The sequence below is a fragment of the Chelonoidis abingdonii genome, chromosome 2, assembly GCF_003597395.2.
Source record: "Chelonoidis abingdonii isolate Lonesome George chromosome 2, CheloAbing_2.0, whole genome shotgun sequence".
NCBI lineage: Eukaryota > Metazoa > Chordata > Testudines > Testudinidae > Chelonoidis > Chelonoidis abingdonii.
The window spans coordinates 179,610,542-179,631,020 of NC_133770.1; the positions used below are offsets into that span (position 1 = coordinate 179,610,542).

The 20,479-nt window shown below is 43.0% G+C and overlaps 1 protein-coding gene across 1 annotated transcript in view; it reads left to right on the forward strand.

Annotated features, from left to right (window-relative positions):
* The first annotated feature begins 478 nt into the window (after window positions 1–478).
* The window catches only part of LY86 (lymphocyte antigen 86), a 43,928-nt gene continuing 23,927 nt past the window's right edge, over window positions 479–20,479 (forward strand). The window contains exon 1 of the mRNA XM_032773061.2: window positions 479–733. Within this exon, the coding sequence (XP_032628952.1) occupies window positions 613–733 (121 nt within the window). The 5' untranslated portion in view covers window positions 479–612. The remainder of the gene's footprint in view (window positions 734–20,479) is intronic.

Genomic DNA, 20,479 nt, shown 5'->3' on the forward strand with positions numbered 1-20,479 from the left:
TCCTTTGCAAACAGTCTAATTGAAGGTAAACTGGCAACTCATACAGCAACGTACTACTCCCTGTGAGTAAGGGTGGAAGAATATAACACTTGGTCCTGTCATGAGTGCAGGGAGTGGACTACAAGACCTCTCGAGGCCAGTTCCAGTCTAATGATTCTATGAATTTTGCCTGTGTTTTGCAGCCTGAAATGCCAAGCTAAGATTGTCTTATACTCTGAGCCCCCAAGTACCCAACTACAACATGAGAATGGAAGGTGGGAGAGATTAAATAGTTATCTATCTAGTTCAACAAAGAATTAAGGCTGCTGAGTGGAGCTTTTCCAATGAGAAGGTGTTAGTAGATCATTCATCATTAGCTTAAACTAACATGAAACAGAAAGCAGAAGTCTGAACATACGGAACTAACACACTCAGAATTCTGATTAGCCACTTGCTTACACTACGTTGTTTCAAGCTGTGAGCCTGTATTGGATCACTGAATCCCTGTGCAGGTTAATATAGTAACCTCTTACAGTTGTCACAGTCATTGGAGAGAGGAAGTGGAAAACTACCCTTCTCGCCTTGGTGACAAGAGAGAGAAATAATTACAGAGACCACCTCACCATCACCACCATGAAGATGTTTAATGCTGCCATTCTCATTTTAGTCCTGTTTTATCCCAGTCTCAGCACAAAGTGGCCTATGCACACAGTCTGCAAGGAGAACGATTTGGAAATATATTACAAAAGTTGTGGTGAGATCTTTAAAATTCCATTTTATATTTATAAGGAAAATAAAGTTGTTACTGCATACCAGGGAGGGTTCCCATTCCAGGTGATGAATGAAAGGGTTAAGTTTCTGAGTAAGCCCTGATTTTCTAGTTGGAATGAGCTTAGTCCTTCAGGTTTTTTGCTTCATAAAAACCTCCTGCTGAGATCAAAGATAACAGGGAGAGGAAACAAGTCAGGTAAATTCTCCGAAGATTAATAAATAGCTGCCAAAAATAGAGGTAATTTGGCACAAAAAGGCTGTGCAACTGGGATTTTTATCTTGAAGTTAGACAAAACCCTTTAATCTTCATCCTTCTTACCCCTCTTGTGAAATCGAGGCAGGAGGCTGTCATGGCATAGATCTACTGTTTTCCTAAGGTAAAGTTTGGCTGTGGAGGTGCATGTTGTCTCTTCTCCCACTTAGAGTGACAAGAGACCTGGTGTGATAGTAGGAAGGAATCAGGCTGTGGAAAGCTGCTACCATGCTTAGCTAGACTGCAGCAGACATGCTTGACAGAGGCATTTCCTGTGGACTGTAGGTTTGTTTTTTAAATCTGTTGAAAAGGAAAGGAGCAAACGGCGCTGAAATAGCTGAAAATGAATTCACTGAATGGTGCTTCCTTTTCAAGTTGGTCGCTTTGCTGGCCTTGCGTCTCTTCTATTGTACTAATCTGCTTTACTATTGGGACAAAGGGAATTAGATTCACAGACATCTCACTCATATTACGCACGTAATGTGAAAAGTGATTCATGGCAAATGAACACCCTAGAGTTTCTTTTTCAGTTCATCCAGACACAAAGGGCTCCCCATGAGGCTTTTTCTCCCCTACAGCTCTCCTGCAGCTTTGCAAATCCATTAAAAATAAAACCAGCAAGTGGCAAGAGGAGTAAATAAATATTTGTAATAAAATCCTTAACCAGCCCATTCCTATGAGAACAAAATCAGGCTTCACGTATTATAAATGGATGTACTGTTTTAGGAAAAAATTAATTAGATATTGGATGGAAGCTTTACCGTTACTTTTATTTTAACAATAACTCCTTGTGTGAATTACTTCCCTCCCTCCTCCCCGACACGTCTCCGTTAACAAGTAGCAGGCTTTTACAGAGGCAGTGGGCTAAATTTCAAGTTGCTTTAAATCATGAGAAGAATTGCTTGCTGGGTGTATGTGAGTCAATGATTCTCCCGCCTATCTCAGCTTATTAGCCAAAATGTGTTGATTTAGAGCATACACCTTAACTACTGTTTCCCCATACACAGATACTTTCGGCCAGAATAATTATTTATATTGAGAAGAGCAAACAAGAAAGAACATAATTAAGATCCCCGTGACAAAGCCCCATTCTGCTCTCACATCTGACAAAGCCACCCTGAGTACCTGCTTAGGGTTTCAGACAGGGGTGTACTCAGAGAGGCTCGCCCCTCCCGCTGCTGGCACCGCCATGTTTACACTCTGTTCTTAGTGAGCTAGCTCAATCTGATGTCTCCTCGTGTTGGAATTTTCACGGCCAGCTCGAAGTGTAGATGTACCCTAGGTCAGCTCCAACATGTATGAGCTTGATTGTCCTCTCACTAACACTGGGGCAAACCAGGACTAACTCCAATGAAAGTAATGACGTTACTCCGGTACAAGAGATTGGCATTGGTGAAAGGAGAATCGGGCCTTGCGTCTCCACTGACCTGAGCTGATTAAATATATCTATATCTATATATCTATATATAAACTTTTTTGGACAAAAAATGGATTTGACTAAGATTTTTCATTTTAGTCAAAAGTTTTGGGGTTTTCAACAATAGACTACTCCAGGGATATACTACTGGCAATGCAAGAAGCAACCTCACTTTTCTACATGCAGTTGTGTAAAGGAAGGGGGGCTCCCTCACCCTGGATTTCTCTTTGCAAGCAGCCCTTGCATACTCTTACCCTAGCTTACTTTATATATAATGTTTTATGCAGCTTCATGTTATATCACCATAAAGTTTTTCTCAAGGTTTCTCATAGGGTGAAAGGGTGGGAAGAGAGTTTCACCACTCTGAAATTCTGGACTTCTTTGCCCTTCCTTCCAGCCCTCCCCTCTCTATTCATATCTCCCATTTAACAGGCCCCAGCTGATGAGATGAATCCCCTTCTTAACTGGTTGATCACTCTCAATCAACTGTCTCCCAACTTGGTCCAGGCAGGGATGCTTACAAAGTGCATCGATTTGTGAGCCCCCGCCCAAGCTACTCCCACTGTGTCAAAAGCCCCTTCAGCTATTCTCATCTTTCATCTGTGTTGATAAATTGCTTTCCCAACGGACCTTCTGGTGCTAGGTCTAGAATATCTTTCAAGCCAGGCAACTTTGCTTGTTACACTGCATAGACTTATGAGATATTTCAGATGTAGCAATGCCCAGAAACCACAGGGCTGCTTGTCATGTCAGAAGGATAGCTTTTCATGGTGTCAGTGTGAGGTCAAAGGTTTGGAATAAGAGCTTAAGTAGCTGCCTAGCCCAGAAATCTTGGACGTCGGTGGAGTAGGAATACTAATAAGTACTGCTGTACATGACAGGCATGTTCTCCTGAATGGCAGAAGAACATTAAAGGTGAATTGCAAAGCAAAAGTGGAACATTAATTTTAACCCCACAAATCCAGCTGGGAATATTCAGCCCAGAAATAAATGTTAGCCAACCTCTGTAAAACTCTTCTCCCTCATTCCCTCCCAGTCTGACAGCCTCAGGGTACTTCCTCTGAAGAAATCCCAGAATGCATCATTCTGTGACATCAGATATGGGTTACAATAAGGCTGTTAGGGTGAGATCCTGGCCCAACTGAAGTCAATGGAAAAACTCTCATTGATTGAATGGGACCAGGATTCATCCTGGCTATTAGTGATTTTACATCCTGGGATATTGACAATGCTGGAGGAAAAACAAAGTGGATTTCAGGAAGTGAAAGACATTTTTAATTAAATTAGTCAAGATTTTATTTCTGTGCCCAGTGCCCTACACAGCCTGATTAATGGGGCTTAGTTCCAGCATATAAATCTGGTATTAAATGTTCATTTTTGCTTTGCAGTTCACCAAGATGGCAACAAAAAACTGACTAAAGCCAAAATAAGGTCAAATGTTACTATGGCGAGTGCAGTGTAAGACCTAGACAGACAACTGAAGATAGGTGGAAGCAAAGAGCAGCTCAATTAATGACAAAGAGCCATGAACTGCAAGAAAGGAATCCAAAAAAAAATAAGAAAAAAAATCCTGATCAGTAATTCCATAGTGAGCAACCTAAGCTGAGAAAGCGGTGGCCCAGAGAAGTAAATAGGCTGCTACACTGTCTCCCAGACGTAACGCCTATACTGTGAGCATGTGGGATAACTATAGAGTCTACCAGGGTATAAGTGATCAAAGTGAAGGAAGATCGATCATGACCACAAATCACTTCAGAAACCTTGGAAAACGTATTAAGACAGAAGTAACCCAGGCCATCATCTTGAAGATCCTTCCAATGCCAAAAGCAATCAAGAGAGAAGAGTTATACGGAGGACCAACTGATAGATGCGCCAGGAGTGTAGAGAGATTGATTTTGCATTTATTAGAATGTGGAATAATGGTAGATTGTGTTCGGCAGGATTTACTAAGTCAAAAAGGATAGCTTTCATATACTTCAAGTGATTTGGCATTCACTTGCAACATATGAAATAAGGCAAAAGGAATTAGGAAAAAATTAAATGTTTCAACATGCTCAAATGCCTCTCTCGTATGTAATATATATTCAGTGTCTACAGAAACACAAGACAGGGATGAGATCCAAGGTCCATTTAGCTTTGTATCCTGTCTCCGACAGTGGCCAGTACCAGATGCTTCAGGAGAAGCTATAAGTGTGCTGCAGGAGGCAGATGTGGGATAATTTGCTCCCAACATTAAATCTCATACCACTTGCCAATAGTTTGAAACTGGCATAAACCCTGAAGCATAGTGGTATAATATCTCTTCCACAAGTTTTATCATTCATTATATATGAAACATGTAAGAAGAACTCAAAGTTATCACATGTGAAGCTTCACTGCCAGTTTAATCACTTGTTTATTACTTCATAGTCTGTCTGAGTGCCTGTTTTATACAGCTTTTCAGGAAAATCAGACTAGAAACATCATAATATTTTAAAACTCTTTGACTAAGTGCCTGAGTGAAATGGCAATTTGACAAAGTGACTAAAAGCTTCAGTCTTTTAATCAAGTGGTTTGTTGAACAGAATAGGCCAAATTCTCTCTCAGATTCCATGGGGATGGGCACATCAAAGAAATAGAGTTAAGGCCATCCCTGGTGAAAACATCATAGATTTCAGGGACTTGGATTAATTTAGTCCAATTACCGAAACATTGGTCTAGTCTCCAAATAGTTGAGAGTAACTAACGTACCCTCTTTGTGGCAGGGACTGTCTCTCTGCTCTGTTTGTACAGCACCTGACACAATGAGGTCTTGGTCCATGACTGGGGCTTGTAGGGGCTACAATAATACCATTTTTGTTATTTGTACCTGCCTTGTGATTGGAAGATTAACTGCATTTTTACTCTTGGTCCCCATGCATATATTTCTGGATATTAGACAATATTTTGTTTAAGAAAAGGATCGCCTCCACAAGGGAGAGGGCTTCCAAGAAGCAAACTGCCTGGCAGACAAATATAGTCAAGTGATTCTTACATTGTTAACACCATTTTGCTGACTAAGTGAAAAAGAGGAACCATAACAGAAGAGTTTTATCCAGAGATATGAAAGGAATCTGCAACACGAAAGTTTGACTCTGATCTCTTTGTACTTCAGAGTGACCTCTACCATAATAACATTCTTGATCTCTTCAGTTTACATTTTAAATGGCAATTCTCTGGGGAAGGGGAGGAGAAGGTAATGTAGTTAAGTGCCCTGAGCAGATTTCAGTGCTATTCAAGTGTCATGCTCCTTCTCTGAAACTGCATGCAAACAAAGTTGATGGAGCATAACTCTGACACACCCATCAGCGGCTGCTTATAGTGTGTCTATATAACTGTAATTTGATTAGTTCATGTTAATCAGCATTCTCAAGTGTTCCAAGGACACCGTCCTCAGAGAGTACACTAGGCGCTTGCTGCTGTAGATATCTAAGGGGGTAATGTATTTTCCAAGGGCTTTTATAACAAAGTTTCTTGAAGAGTCTTATGGTTAGCCAGTGTTTGTACAACTATTCTATGTTGGTGTCAACACTTGGAGACAACTAGTTTCAGCTGATTGAACAGCCCCTCCTAGACATACATCTTCAACTGATTAACCAACACCCAAAAACTAAGGTCCAGATTCCAGAGAAAACAATAATAAAAACAAATGCTAATAATAAGTAAATAAAAAGATTTCAGAGCTCATTCAAAAGCATTTGGAAATCCAGATTTGGCCCACAGTCCGCTTTGACTACCCCTGTTCTAGAGGATGGGATAGATGTTTTTAACAACCCTCATCTCCAACTTGGAATCTGGAGGCTCTCTGGAAAATAAAGAAATGGGTATATCAATTATTAAAGGCTTCGCTTCCAGTATGTATTGAGCAACTACCAGGGAATTTCAGGGAAAGTTTCAAAAGGGATGATACAAAGCCAATATTTGGGTTGACATCTGGAAGGAGATCCAGACCTTACGGAAGGCCATCAGGCCCAACTTGGTCTTCTCACTAGCAGAAAGAGTGTTTAAATAAGAAGCTGACTTCATACCTCATATCTGGCTTTTTCTTTAATTTTTTCAAGTCAAATCAGGCCCAATGTTCATGAACTGAAATTTCAGGAGAAGGAGAAGGGTAAACAAACATATATATAATCTTAAATTCAATAATCAAAATAGTCAAGTGGGTACACTTTATTTGCAGCACAGCAAATTGCAAACAGTACAAAACTGCAACCTCTTAGGAGTGGTCTAAGGACTCTTAGCAGTGGACTAAGCATACTCTTGTAGAAAGCCATTTTCCTGAAGTTTGCCATATTACTATGTAAAGGGTTGAGGAGGAGCACAGTGAAGTTACAAGTAATTCTACTGACTTCAGTTGACTAGTGTAACACTAGTCAATAGAGTTACTCTGGTATAACTGGGTTCACAGTCTGGCCCATTGTGCCCCAAATAGTTAAAATGAACTGGCACATGAAATTGCAAGCCCATTAGCAAGAATTTTTAATGAATCTGTAAACTCAGAGGTTGTACCGTATGACTGGAGAATTGCTAACATAGTTCCTGTTTTTAAGAAAGGGGAAAAATGTGACCTGGGTAACTACAGTCCTGTCAGTTTGACAGCTATAGTATGCAAGGTCTTGGAAAAAATTTTGAAGGAGAAAGTAGTTAAGGACATTAAGGTCAATGGTAATTGGGACAAAATACAACATGGTTTTTAAAAAGGTAGTTCGTGCCAAACTAGGTAACAGATTTTTTAGACAACGGAAACACAGTGGATCTAATTTACCTTGATTTCAGTAAGGCATTTGATACGGTTCCACATGGGGAATTATTAGCTAAATTGGAAAAGATGGGAATCAATATGAAAACTGAAAGATGGATATGGAACTGGTTAAAGGGGAGACTACAACGGGTCATACTGAAAGGTCAACTGTCAGGCAGGAGAGAATTATTAGAGGAGTTCCTCAGGGATCGGTTTTGGGACCAATCTTATTTAATCTTTTTATTACTGACCTTGGCACAAAAAGAGGGTCTCTCATGTTTAAGAAGGATGAAATCAAACTGGAACAGGTACAGAGAAGAGCTACTAGGATGATCCGAGGAATGAAAAACCTGTCTTATGAAAGGAGACCCAAAGAGCTTGGCTTGTTTAGCCTAACCAAAAGAAGGCTGAGGGGCAATATGATTGCTCTTTATAAATATAGAAAGGGATAAATATCAGGGTGGGAGAGGAATTATTTAAGCTCAGTACCAATGTGGTCTCAAGAACAAATGGATATAAACTGGCCATCAGGAAGTTTAGACTTGAAATTAGATAAAGTTTTCTAACCAGAGGAGTGAAGTTCTGGAACAGCCTTCTAAGGGGAGCAGTGGGGACAAAAGACATATCTGTCTTCAAGACTAACTTGATACATTTATGGAGGAGATAGTATGATGGGACAGCCCAATTTTGGCAATTAATTGATCTTTGACTATTAGTGGTAAATATGCCCAATGGCCTGTGATGGGATGTTAGATGGGGTGGGATCTGAGTGACTACAGAGAATTGTTTCCTGAGTGTCTGGCTGGTGAGTCTTGCCCCATGCTCAGGGTTTCGCTGATGGCCATATTTGGTGTCGGGAAGGAATTTTCCTCCAGGACAGATTGGCAGAGGCCCTAAGGGGGTTTCGCCTTTCTCTGCAGCATGGGGCATGGGTCACTTGCTGGAGGATTCTCTGCACCTTGAAGTTTTTAAACCACGATTTGAGGACTTCAATATCTCAGACATAGGTTAGAGGTTTGATGCAGGAGTGGGTGGGTGAGATTCTGTTGTGCAGGAGGTCAGACTGAGGAGTGGGCAAACTTTTTGGCCCGAGGGCCACATCAGGGTGGCAAAATGGTATGGAGAGCCGGGTAGGAAAGGCTGGGCCTCCCCAAACAGCCTGGCCCCTGCCCCCTCCCACTTCCTGTCCCCTGACTCCCCCCAAACCCGAACCATTTTCCAACCCCCCCCCAAATGGGGGGCCCCCCCCATGCGCTCTAAAGCCATTTCGCCGCCTCAAGCATGGCGCCACGCAGCGGGGGTGCTCTGCACTCGCCGTCCTGCGGCCTGCCGTGGACACTCCCGCAGCGTGCCCTGCAATGCCCACGGAGCCGTGGGACCAGTGGACCCTCTGCAGGCACGTCTGCAGGAGGTCCACCGGAGCCACCTGCCGCCCTCCCGACAACCGGCAGGGCACCCCCCGCGGTATGCCGCCCCAAGCATGCGCTTGGTGCGCTGGGGCATGGAGCCGGCCTTGTCCCTGCTCCTTGTCCCCTGACCGCCCCCTCCCAGGATCCCTGCCCCAACTACCCCCCTGGGATTCCACCCCCTATCCAACCCCCCTCCTAAGCCCCTTTCAGAATGTGGCCCTGCAAACATAAGCAGAGGGCTCAGGAGGAGCAAGGGCAGCTGCACAGCCGGAGAGAAGAAGCAGTTTCCCCTTCAAAGCGCCGCTTCTCTCCTGACAGCTGCGCAGCCACCTGGTGCTCCTCCTGAGTCCTCCGGCCACATTCCTCGAGCTCCCACCACCCGCACCGCCTGCCCACTCCCCTGCCCCTGTAGTGAAGCCCCTCCCCCCTAGAGGGGGGGTTGTGTGGGTGCTGAGCTGCCCGAGTGCCCAGCCCCTGGTCCACCTGTTGTTAGGGGGCCCTGTGCCAGGGCACCCTGTGTTCACTTGTAAATCTGCCCCTGAGCCATACCGCCCAGCTGGAGCCAGCCATGCTGCCATGCTGCCTGCACAGTGAGCTGAGGCTGTGGGGGAAAGGGGACAGCAGGGGAGGAGCTGGGGCCATCCAGGAGCTGGGCAGGATGGCCCCGCGGGCCAGATGTGGCCTGCAGGCGGCAGTTTGCCCACCTCTGGACTAGACAATCATAATGGTCCCTTCTGACCTTAAAGTCTTAAAGTCTATGAACACACTCACACTAAAACCTGATTTATTGGCATCTTTTCAATGCTAAGAAACCAGTCACAGGGTTTGGCATATTGGATAGCTCACCATCATGACATCACTTAATCATCTTTTTTTTTAAAAAAAACAACCCTATCCATGCAATTCGGAATACTTTCACTCCGAGGGCTGGTCTATACTAGAAAGTAAGATTGACTTAGCTATGTTGCTCAGGGGTGTGACGCAATTAAGCTGGCCTAAGTCCTAGTGTAGACAGCACTAGGTCGACATAAGAATTCTTCCATGAACTTAGCTACCACTTCTTAGGGCTTGGCTACACTTGCAAGTTAGAGTGCATTAAAGAAGCCCCAGGCACCCCTGGCAAGGCACTTAGAGCACCTGGACTCTGCAGCTGGAGCGCTCCTGGTAATCCACCTCCAGGAGAAGCATAAAGCTTGCTGCACTCTGGCTGAAACACCCTGGCATCAGTGTGAATGAGGTGTTGCATTACTGCTCTGTGATTGGCCTCTGGAAACATCCCATAATCCCCTGAAGTCAAGTGGCCACTCTTCTCATTGCTTTGGAACCAGCTGTAGAAATGTGGATATCCTCTTTCAAAGCTCCATTTCTGACAGCCAGCATACTTATCTGCTCTGGGAAAAGCAACCCATTACTGTGGAATGTTACTGCTGTGAGTGTGTGTGAGAGCGAGAGGTAGGGGAAAGGGGGAGTCTGCTGCTGTCTGAACTTACAAGACAGCATGCTGACACACTCTCAGCACCCCAAAAACCCACCCTCTCTCCCCCCACATACACACAACACACTGCCTATCTCACTCCACACACACCCCATTTGAAAAGCACATTGCAGCCACTTGCATGCTGGGATAGCTACCACAATGCACTGCTCTCTGTGGTGTTGCAAGAGCTACTAATGTGGCCATGCCAGTGTGCTTGAATCTGACAGTGTAAACACATGGCAGTGGTCTCCGAAGGCTGGTTTAACTCCCAGCGCTCTACATCTGCAAGTGTAGCCATGCCCATAGAGAGGTAGATTTACTACAGTGAGGGTATGTCTACACTACCGCCAATCCGACGGGTAGTGATTGATCTATCGGGGATTGATGTATTGTGTCTCATCTAGACATGACACATTGATCCCCGAATGCACTCACTATTGACTCTGGAACTCCACCAGGGCGAGAGGCGAAAGCGGAGTTGACGGGGGAGTGGCAGCTGTCGATCCTGTGCTGCGAGGACGCAAAGTCAATCTAAGCCAATCTAAGATACGTGGACTTCAGCTACGCTATTGTCATAGCTGAAGGTGCGTATCTTAGATCGACCACCCTCTGCCAAAGTGTAGACCAGGCCTGACAGACAAACCACTGGAGTAAGTGTTTACACCACAGAGGTACAGCTGCAGCACTACGGTTGTGCTGCTGTAGCATTTCTAGTGTAGACATGCCCTTAGTGGAGTCCAGGTCAGTTATTCTTCCCATCCCCCAAAGGTCTTTACCATATGAATTGAAGGCTTCCTGAGGACCAAATATACAGTGTTTACAGCTCCACTTTTTTTTCTTAATAGAAGCAACAACATGAGCTGTCAGATATAAAGCAGATCTGTAAAGCATGGGATCATATTTTATAAATCCAGAATGACTATCTTTGATCATTCAGTAGTACCATGCTAACGGGTTGTCTTCTTTATTAATCTTTGCACCAACTTTAATTTTACATAACACCAATTCCTGCTTTTCCCATCACTCCAAGTTAAATCAGATTGCTGGTCTCTCTCCCTTGGTGTGTATGTTATCTGAACATGGACTCTCTTTTTAATTAAAGGAAATAAGCTTGCTGGGAGCTTTAGCTGTTAGGGAGAAGTTAGTGGGTGGGGAAAACTCTTGCTTCCTGCTTCTACAGGGTAAATGTTAAATCATGCACTTGATAAAAGAAGGTTCTCTCTCCATTACTCATTGTTTTATGGCAGCTAGATTGAGCCAGATGCTTCATAATTATTTATTTATTTTCCTCAAGCAGTCTCCTGCAATTGCTTTTGTTCCTGAATTATTCCAAGCCACATGAAACCAGCTCCCCACTGGTCTTTTCTAGCATCGATTCCTAATGGACAGCAATCAAAGAACTAGAGTTCCCTTGAAAATGTTTTCATTTGCGCTATCCAAAATACCTCGGTGTGACAGTTTGAATGCCCATCTGGCTCTTGATCCCCAGAGAGATGACTGATCACATGGTGTCAGTCCTTCCTTCTTATTTCTAGTTGCTATATTGCATTAAAAGATAGTATTTCCAACTAACTCCTTTCCAATGTAGGCAATTGCTGTCGCTGCCACAGGGACATTAAGGGATCGCAAACAGTAGGGGAAGTAGTCCATAAGGCAATTAATGTTAAGATACAGTTCCCTCTATGAAAGAGCATGGGACTACCCAGACATAATTAAACAATGCCAAAACAGTATTCTAAATTATATTTACAGAGTACAATGCATCAAGAAGAACTGTAGGGAGCCTGTGATTTTGTTAAGACATGCAAAATTGGAATATTTTATGGTGTCCAGGTTTAGTATTAAATAGGTGAGCCAAAGTTATACCAGATATCCAGTAAGACCTTGAGATTAGCTCTCTTTTTGTGTGAAGTGAAGGTCATCAAAAAGCACATCCACCTCACACGAATGTTAAAGACTAAGAACTGAACAATGGTGTTTTGTGAGCAGTCTCATGGTAAATTTACTGTTTAGGTGTACCACAAGATACACCTTCTAGAGACCTCCATTCTATCTCATTTAGAGAATGTTGCACATACAGGCTTTAGTATAGCTCTCAACCCTCCAGAGACGCCTTCAGTTACCATGAGAGCAGGGCTTTCTAAATGGGAGGTGGGCTCCCCTGGCAGATGTACAATCAGTTTATAGGAACCATCTAAAATAATCCAGAAAAAAAACCTCTCTAGGCTCTGATGTCTTCTCATCCAGGAGGAGGATGTGATTCACTGACTTCAGTGGGAGTTACAACAGCATAAAACTGGAGTAACACAGTGCTAATCAAGTCTGCTTAAGGAGGAGATTTTAGTGATGCTGACCCTGCTAAGCACTAAACACCAGCCACTCCTGGATGTTACTTGCAGAGTCAAGAGAGCTTCTTATCAGAGATCTGAAGAACTGCCACAAAATGAATTTCATATACTGGCCTTCTTTTCATCTGAAAATGAAAGATCTCTGTGAAATAATTCAATGGCAGGTCGTGCAGCAAGTCAAGCAGTTTCCTTAAGGGTCACACGGTGCTGATTACAACTTATTGCCCCACCTCTGTGGCTGATTTCAACCCATTCCTGGAAAATGGGATACATCTGGTATATTTACATGCAGCCAGACACTATTGTGCGTAATTAGCAATAAAGTCCGACATCCAGAGTGCTGTATGCATTTCTAGCCACAGGACCCTTTGTAGGAGTCTTTGGTTTTATTTCATACATGAAACTGGACTGATTCTCAAACCACTATGGCAAGCATTGATGATCAGTGACATACAGTGATACCTTCCATGTGTTCATTAAACAACATGACTACACATTTGTCATGTGTGATTTATTCTCTCATCTGCTCCCCAGAGGGCGAAGTGTATGGAGTGGAGGTTCTAGTTTTGGTACAGTGCTTTTTGCTTTTTGTTTAATATAAACACACATCTTGCTGCGTGTTTATGTTAGAGACGGCAACGTCAAAGAAATGGACCTTGCACTTGGAACAGCGAGTGATGCAGTTTGTGATAGTCCTTAGGTCCTGGGGGAGTTTATTCCACAGTCTCAAACCACCACCACCACCCCTTCCTGGGAAGGTTCAAGCTCCCACACTGATGAGTTTTACTCTTATTGTTGAGAGTTTCATTGTGCCAGAGAAGCGTAGTTGCTGACCAAGTTCTTTGTCCTGGAACTTTGGATGAACCTTAAATATTCTTTGCCCACGTCATAGAGAGCTTTGGAAGTAAGGACTGAGTCCTTGAACTTCATTCAAAATTCTATGGGAAGCCAATGTAGTGAGTAGAGGACACGTTTGAAGAATCCTTCCGTCAACCTAGCTACCATCTCTCAGAGAGGTAGATTTACTACAGCGACTGAAGAATCTCTTTCTTCTCTGTAGTAAGTGTCTATGCTGCAGCTGTGCTGCTGTAGTGTTTCTAGTGTAGACATACTCTTAACCTCAACCTGTTTTTTCAAGCTTTTATGGGCAACAATGAGGTCTAGAAACTTTCCCTTTTTCAATTCTGATATAATCACTTGACTCTGGGAGCTGGGATCTCAGGCATAAGCCTGTAGTGTCCACACTTAATCCAGCCCTTTTGTACATAATTGCTATTTGCAAATGTTTGATACTCATGAGTCAGACTGAAAAAAAATAATGACATTAGCTTAAATATCAGGAGCTTTAAAAAAATACATTTTTTAGGATCTTCTGGGTTTGAAACTTTCAGTTCCACGTTTTCAAGCTTTTATATGCAACCAGAATGAGGACTAGAAACCTACTCTTTCAGAAATGAAAGCTAGGATTCACACATAATCACTTGTCTCACAAGGGGAGAGGCAACTCTAGATTTAATCCTGAATGAAGTGCAGGAGCTGGTCCAAGAGGTAACTATAGCAGGACTGCTTGGAAATAGTGACCATAATACAATAGCATTCAACATCCCTGTGGTGGGAAGAACATCTCAACAGCCCAACACTGTAGCATTTAATTTCAAAAGGGTGAACTATACAAAAATGAGGGGGTTAGTTAAACAAAAGTTAAAAGGTACAGTGACTAAAGTGAAATCCCTGCAAGCTGCATGGGCGCTTTTTAAAGACACCATAATAGAGGCCCAACTTCAATGTATACCCCAAATTAAGAAACACAGTAAAAGAACTAAAAAAGAGCCACTGTGGCTTAACAACCATGTAAAAGAATTAGTGAGAGAAGAAAAGATTTTCCTTTATAAAAGGGATGGACTATGTCAAATCTCTAGTGAGCGCAAATAGAAAGGATGCATAAACACTGCCAACTTAAGTGCTGAGTGTAATAAGAAAAGCCAAAGAGGAGTTTGAAGAACGGTACGCCAAAAACTCCAAAGTAATAACAAAATGTTTTTTAAGTACATCTCAGAAGCAGGAAGCCTGCTAAACAAACCGTGGGGCCCTGACTCAACGAAATACAAAGGAGTGCTTAAAGCGATAAAGTCATTGCGGAGAAACTTTGTGAGTCTTTGCTTCAGTCTTCAAGGCTGAGGATGTTAGGGAGATTCCCAAACCTGAGCTGGCTTTGTGTAGGTGAACAAATCTGAGGAACTGTCACAGATTGAAGTGTCACTAGAGGAGGTTTTGGAATTAATGGATAAACTCAACATTAACAAGTCACGGGGACCCAACGCATCACCAAGAGTTTTTGAAAGAACTCAAATGTGAAGTTGAGGAACTATTAACCAAGGTTTGTAACCTGTCCTTTAAATTGGCTACGGTACCCAATGACTGGAGTTTAGCTAATGTAACGCCAAATTTAAAAGGCTCTAGAGGTGATCCGGCAATACAACGCGTAAGTCTAACTCGGTTGGTCGGCAAATTAGTCGAAACAATAGTTAAGAATAAAATTGTCAGACACATAGAAAACATAAACCGTGAGCAACAGTCAACATGGTTTTCTCTAAAGGGAAATTGTGTTTTACTAATCTGATGTGTCTTTGAAGGGTTCTTTGAAGGGGATCCAGTGGACAGTGTACTTAGATTTCCAGAAGAGCCTTTGACAAGGTCCCTCACCAAAGGCTCTTACGTAAATTAAGCTGTCATGGGATAAAAGGGAAGGTCCTTTCATGGATTGAGAACTGGTTAAAAGACAGGGAACAAAGGGTAGGAATTAATGGTAAATTCTCAGAATGGAGAGGGTAACTAGTGGTGTTCCCACAGGGTCAGTCCTAGGATCAGTTCTATTCAATTATTCATAAATTATCTGGAGAAAGGGGTAAACGTGAGGTGGCAAAGTTTGCAGATGATACTAATATTTCAGAGTGAAGAACTTCAATATGATCTCACTCAAAACTAAGTGATTGGGCAACAAAATGGCAAATGAAATTAATGTGGATAAATGTAAAGTAATGCACATTGGAAAAAAAACCCCAATGTACATACATATGATGGGGGCTAAGTTAACTACAACGGTTCAGGAAAAAGATCTTGGAGTCATCATGGATAGTTCTCTGAAGATGTCACGCAGTGCACAGAGGTGGTACAAAAAAGCAAACAGGATGTTAGGAATCATTAAAAAGGTGGATAAATAAGACTGAGAATATATATTGCCCTTATATAAATCCATGTACGCCCACATCTCAAATACTGTTCAGATGTGGTCTCTCACCTCAAAAAAGATATTCTAGCACTAGAAAAGGGTCAGAAAAGGGCAACTAAAATGATTAGGGTTTGGAGAGGGTCCCATTATGAGGAAAGATTAAAGAGGCTAGGACTCTCTCGCTTGAAAAGAGGAGACCAAGGGGGATATGATAGAGGTATATAGAAATTATGATGATGTGGAGAAAGTGGAAGAAAAGTTACAAGAACTAGGGGTCACCAAATGAAATTAATAGGCAGCAGGTTTAAACAAATAAAAGTTCTTCTTCACGCAGCGCACAGTCAACTTGTGGAACTCCTTACCTGAGGAGGTTGTGAAGGCTAAGACTATAACAGTGTTTAAAAGAGAACTGGATAAATTCATGGTGGTTAAGTCCATAAATGGCTATTAGCCAGGATGGGTAAAGAATGGTGTCCCTAGCCTCTGTTTCCCAGAGAATGGAGATGGATGGCAGGAGAGAGATCACTTGATCATTGCCTGTTAGATTCACTCCCTCTGAGGCACATGGCATTGGCCACTGTCGGTAGACAGATACTGGGCTAGATGGACCTTTGGTCTGACCCGGTACAGCAGTTCTTATTTCTCCAGGAGCTGGGGCTTTAAGTAATACACTAAATATCACACAAGTTTGCAGCACTATTGCAGCAGGGTGCACAGGTCCTTTACAGCCCCAAAGACATGTGACATTCCTCCCACTTCACTTCTATGATTCCTACATGAGCCAAAGTGTTGTGGGGTTTTGGAGACAAAACCCAGCAGGAATTCTGCACTGGGTTTCAGAGTGAACCCCCAAGCTAAGTGAAATGCCAACCTGCACTTGAAGATTCAAATTAGCAAACTCAATGTTGACTGTGACTCTAAGGTCAGTGTAGACCAGGACAAAGTGTGCTCAGCCAGGGTGTGAGCTAATCATGATTAAACCCTTTCAGTTGCAGAGCTACCCAGGGTTTAATCACCATTAGCAGACATGAGTTTATACAATTTGTTCTGCTCTACACTGAATGCAAAGTCACTGTCAGCACCGCGTCAGCTAACTCCGTTCTTCACAACCATGTTCCAGCATGGTCCAATTTTGGAATGAAGGTAAGTCCTAAATGGAGGTTCATCAAATAGAGTGTACATGTGCATAATCTGAGACTTTCATTCTGCTTCAACAGAGACCATCTCAGTTCACTATGAGTGGGTTCCACTGCGTTTCAAATCTCTCTCTGAGGGTTCAGGTTAATTTATTCAAATAGACATCAAAAGGGAAGTGTTGAGGGAATGCATAAATTATGGCATCCAAAACAGTTAATCATTCTTTATCTCCTTTGTTCACTCGGATGTTGTGAGGATTAGTTTTGTTAAGAGCTTTGAAGGTGAAAAGTGCTGTTTAAGTGCTAAGTATTTTTTCCCTCATGCTCATTTCCAGTTCCTGCAGCACTGTACTGTCCTTGTGTGACCCTAATAAAGCCATTCAATACAATTGCATTCTTTATCAGCTCCCAAAAGTGTGATTTTGAAAGGCCAAAAGGTACCAGAATCATACTGGAGAGCTTCTGTAATGCTCTGAGATGTGCAGAGACGTGAACTCTGTCACACCAGCACCACAAAGCTCATGTGATTGCTGCCTCTAATCTGCTGCACTCATTTATTATAATGACTTGGAAGCAGTGGTATTTTGAGGCAATATCAGATTACTTCAAGGTGAAATTGAACCCAGAGCAAAGTCAACAAGAGGGGGAAAAAGACAAGCACAGTTCTAGAATAGACCATCAAAATTATTAGAACAGACCTTTTTCTACTGTGGCAGTCCAGTTTCTGCAATGCTGCAGGAATGCTGGAACAATTTGTAGAGTAGGGGGTGCAGAGAGCCATTGAACCAATCTGTAAACCCCGGATATGATGGAAACCACTTCATGCCGGGGGGTGCAGCAGCACCTATGCAATGTTGTGTTAGACACACTGATGTAAGGCCTGCTAAGAAAAACAAGACAAGACAAATACATCTTTTATTTAAATGTATCAAGTGAATTTCTTTGAAACTCCAACCAACGGTATTTTTTGGATGGTCTCAGTGGTGAAAGTGGGCCGGTATGGGCCGGTACAGTGTACCAATAAGAAGTGGCCGCCGGTACCAGCCTGTACACAGGTCACGTTAAGCGCAGTGCTTTAACATTGCTGCCCCTTTTGCCCCCACCCCAGGGCTGCCAATGGGTGGAGGCAAAAGGGGCAGCTGCTCCAGGGCCCGGTGATTTAAAAAGGCCCGGGGCTCCTGGCCACCACTACCACGGCAGCGGCCAGAGCCCCTGGTAGTGCGGGCCAGGCAGGGTGGAAGGGCTGGCTAGGGGAGGCTGACCCCCACCCCTTCCACTCAAGACCCCACCCCTTCCAGGGGCCCGGAGCCAGGCCCCCATACCAGTAAGTAATTTACCTTGCTTTCACCCCTGGATGGTCTACCCACTATTCCAGAATAACCCAATAGAATTCACCTACCAGCTACAAGGAATGTCAAACGAGATTGAAGTCCAGCATTATGGTGCCACGGCATGCAATGTGCCAGGCAATCTATATATAAATACGGACTGCAAGGAATATCCCTATAAACATTCAGGAACTAGTGAAATGAGAGAAGTACCATTGTATCTGATTTGTCAGATCAGTGGGTAGTGTTCCAACTGATGGCTGATGAATAGCAGAGAGTCAACAGTGGTTCCAAATTCTAGCTCAAAAAGAGCAGTGCGGCCCAGGCAAAAGCTGCAGACTCAATTTTGAATACATTCGAAACCTCAGTAGCACCTGTGGGTCCTATTATGTTCAAAGAAGAGGACAGAACTTCAGCTGCAGTCAACCATTCAGACCAACTGAGGATCTAGCTGAGCATTTGTACTTGAAAGTAGCCACGTGAAAGTAGTCAGAACTACAGATAGGCTTGAACCCAAACCGCAGATCTAGACACCCCTATGCCTTGAGGAAATTCAGCTCTAGTTCCTAACGCTGGGACTCACATCCATCTCAAGCAAAAATATAAAGACATAAAAATGCCTATTTTTCCATTAAGCATTTACTTGCAGAAAAGCTAAATGTTTTTGCAAAATCACAATCATCATTTCAAATGTTGGTAACATATCAAAGTTGAACTGGAATAGCAAACTATCTGAAACCTGAAGAAGAGTTTCTAGCTTTAATTATGGAAGAGATAACAGATTGAAGGAGTGGGTGGAGGAACGACTGGGATCTGGGAACATACAGTACTGTGCACTATGAAGTGGTGCAGGAAAGGGAATGATCATGTATTTTATAGTCAAAAAGGTAAATGTTTTTGCTTTGGGTATGTGAAAGACATAACATGTAAAAAAAAAATTCAGTCTAGATGAGTCACTTCTGACTGAGGCAAACAAGAAAGAACAAGTATAAAGTCTCCATGAGACAAAATACATTAATTCACTCTTGGAACATTGTGCATCTGAAAACCAAAATGGCAGCTGCTTCACAGTTGCTCCTGTAGGAGACAGGGAATGCCTCCACATTTAAAGGACCAGTACAGAAAAAGCAGGACACACTCTCCTTTCAGCTACATTGCTACCTGGGCACAGTAAAATTTGCAGACATCTTTATTTAACAACAAAAAAAGCGTACTTTGGGTTCTCTAAGTTCCTTTAGCTGCACCCACTCTGCCTACTTCTCACTGGCACTGCAGCTCATCCTATCTTCCCATTACTCAGGAAGAATTGCTACCAAGAAGTCCCATCTCCACTACAGAACTATCATGTTGGTTCGTAAAGTCCTAAACCTATGTATCATAGAAAGATGGTCAGAAATGTGTGTTCCCACCCCCAGTGGAAAGTTTTGACTTTTCAGCAAAATCTCAAAAGCCATAAAATTTCTTTTGGGAAATTCCCTTGCACGTTCTCATGTGAGCTGTCATTTGAGTGCCTCATACCTCCATTCTCCTCTCCTCTACAGCCATGGTTTCTGGACAGACTACATCTTGCATGATGCACCACAGTCTTGCCTCTTGTAGAACCACTGTGGTGTCTCATGGGAGTCTCATGGCCAAAGCACATCATGGAAGAGGTAGTCCAGCTGGGGAACCCAGTCCATGAAGGAGAACAGGGGCATGAGGTACTTGAACTGTAACTCCCATAAATTCAATTTTTCAACAAAAAGTCAACCTTTTCCAGAAAAAGCTGACACCTTTCACGAAGAACTTCGTTTTGTCAAAAACCCAGTTTTTCACTGAAAAACAGTTTTGACCAAAAAAATTTGACCAGCCTTTGTGCCATGATTCAGTTGAAACAGACCAGTCCCATCTAAAAGAGCAAAACCAAACTGTATTTGTTGCAATATCATTTTGTAACTGTGTCCCCCTATGAAAACTTCAGTACTGGAATTTTTAACCATTCAACCGTCTGTAGCTCTTATGTAAGCTCAACATGTTACAGAAAGCAGTGGCAGCAGCACCTAGAGTAACACTGGTTGATACATTTGAGCCACTGACTCCTGAAAAGTCCAAAATCTGAGCAGCTGCCTTCTACACTTTATCATCACACTTTGCATTAAATACAGAAGTGAGAGATTCGCTTGCAGAAGCAAAGAGGAAACCAACCCCTGAGAGGGGACAGAGAAAAGTGGGGAGAAGGCCCTAGATGCTTTAGAGAAAAGAGAAGTCTAAAACCATATTTCCCACAAGAGCAAGAAACGGCTCTTTTCACCTCATTGCAATGACTTTTGAAACCAAAGTTGCAAAATAGGAACTGACAGAAAAAAAAAAAATCAGGTCCCTCTGACTCTTGTG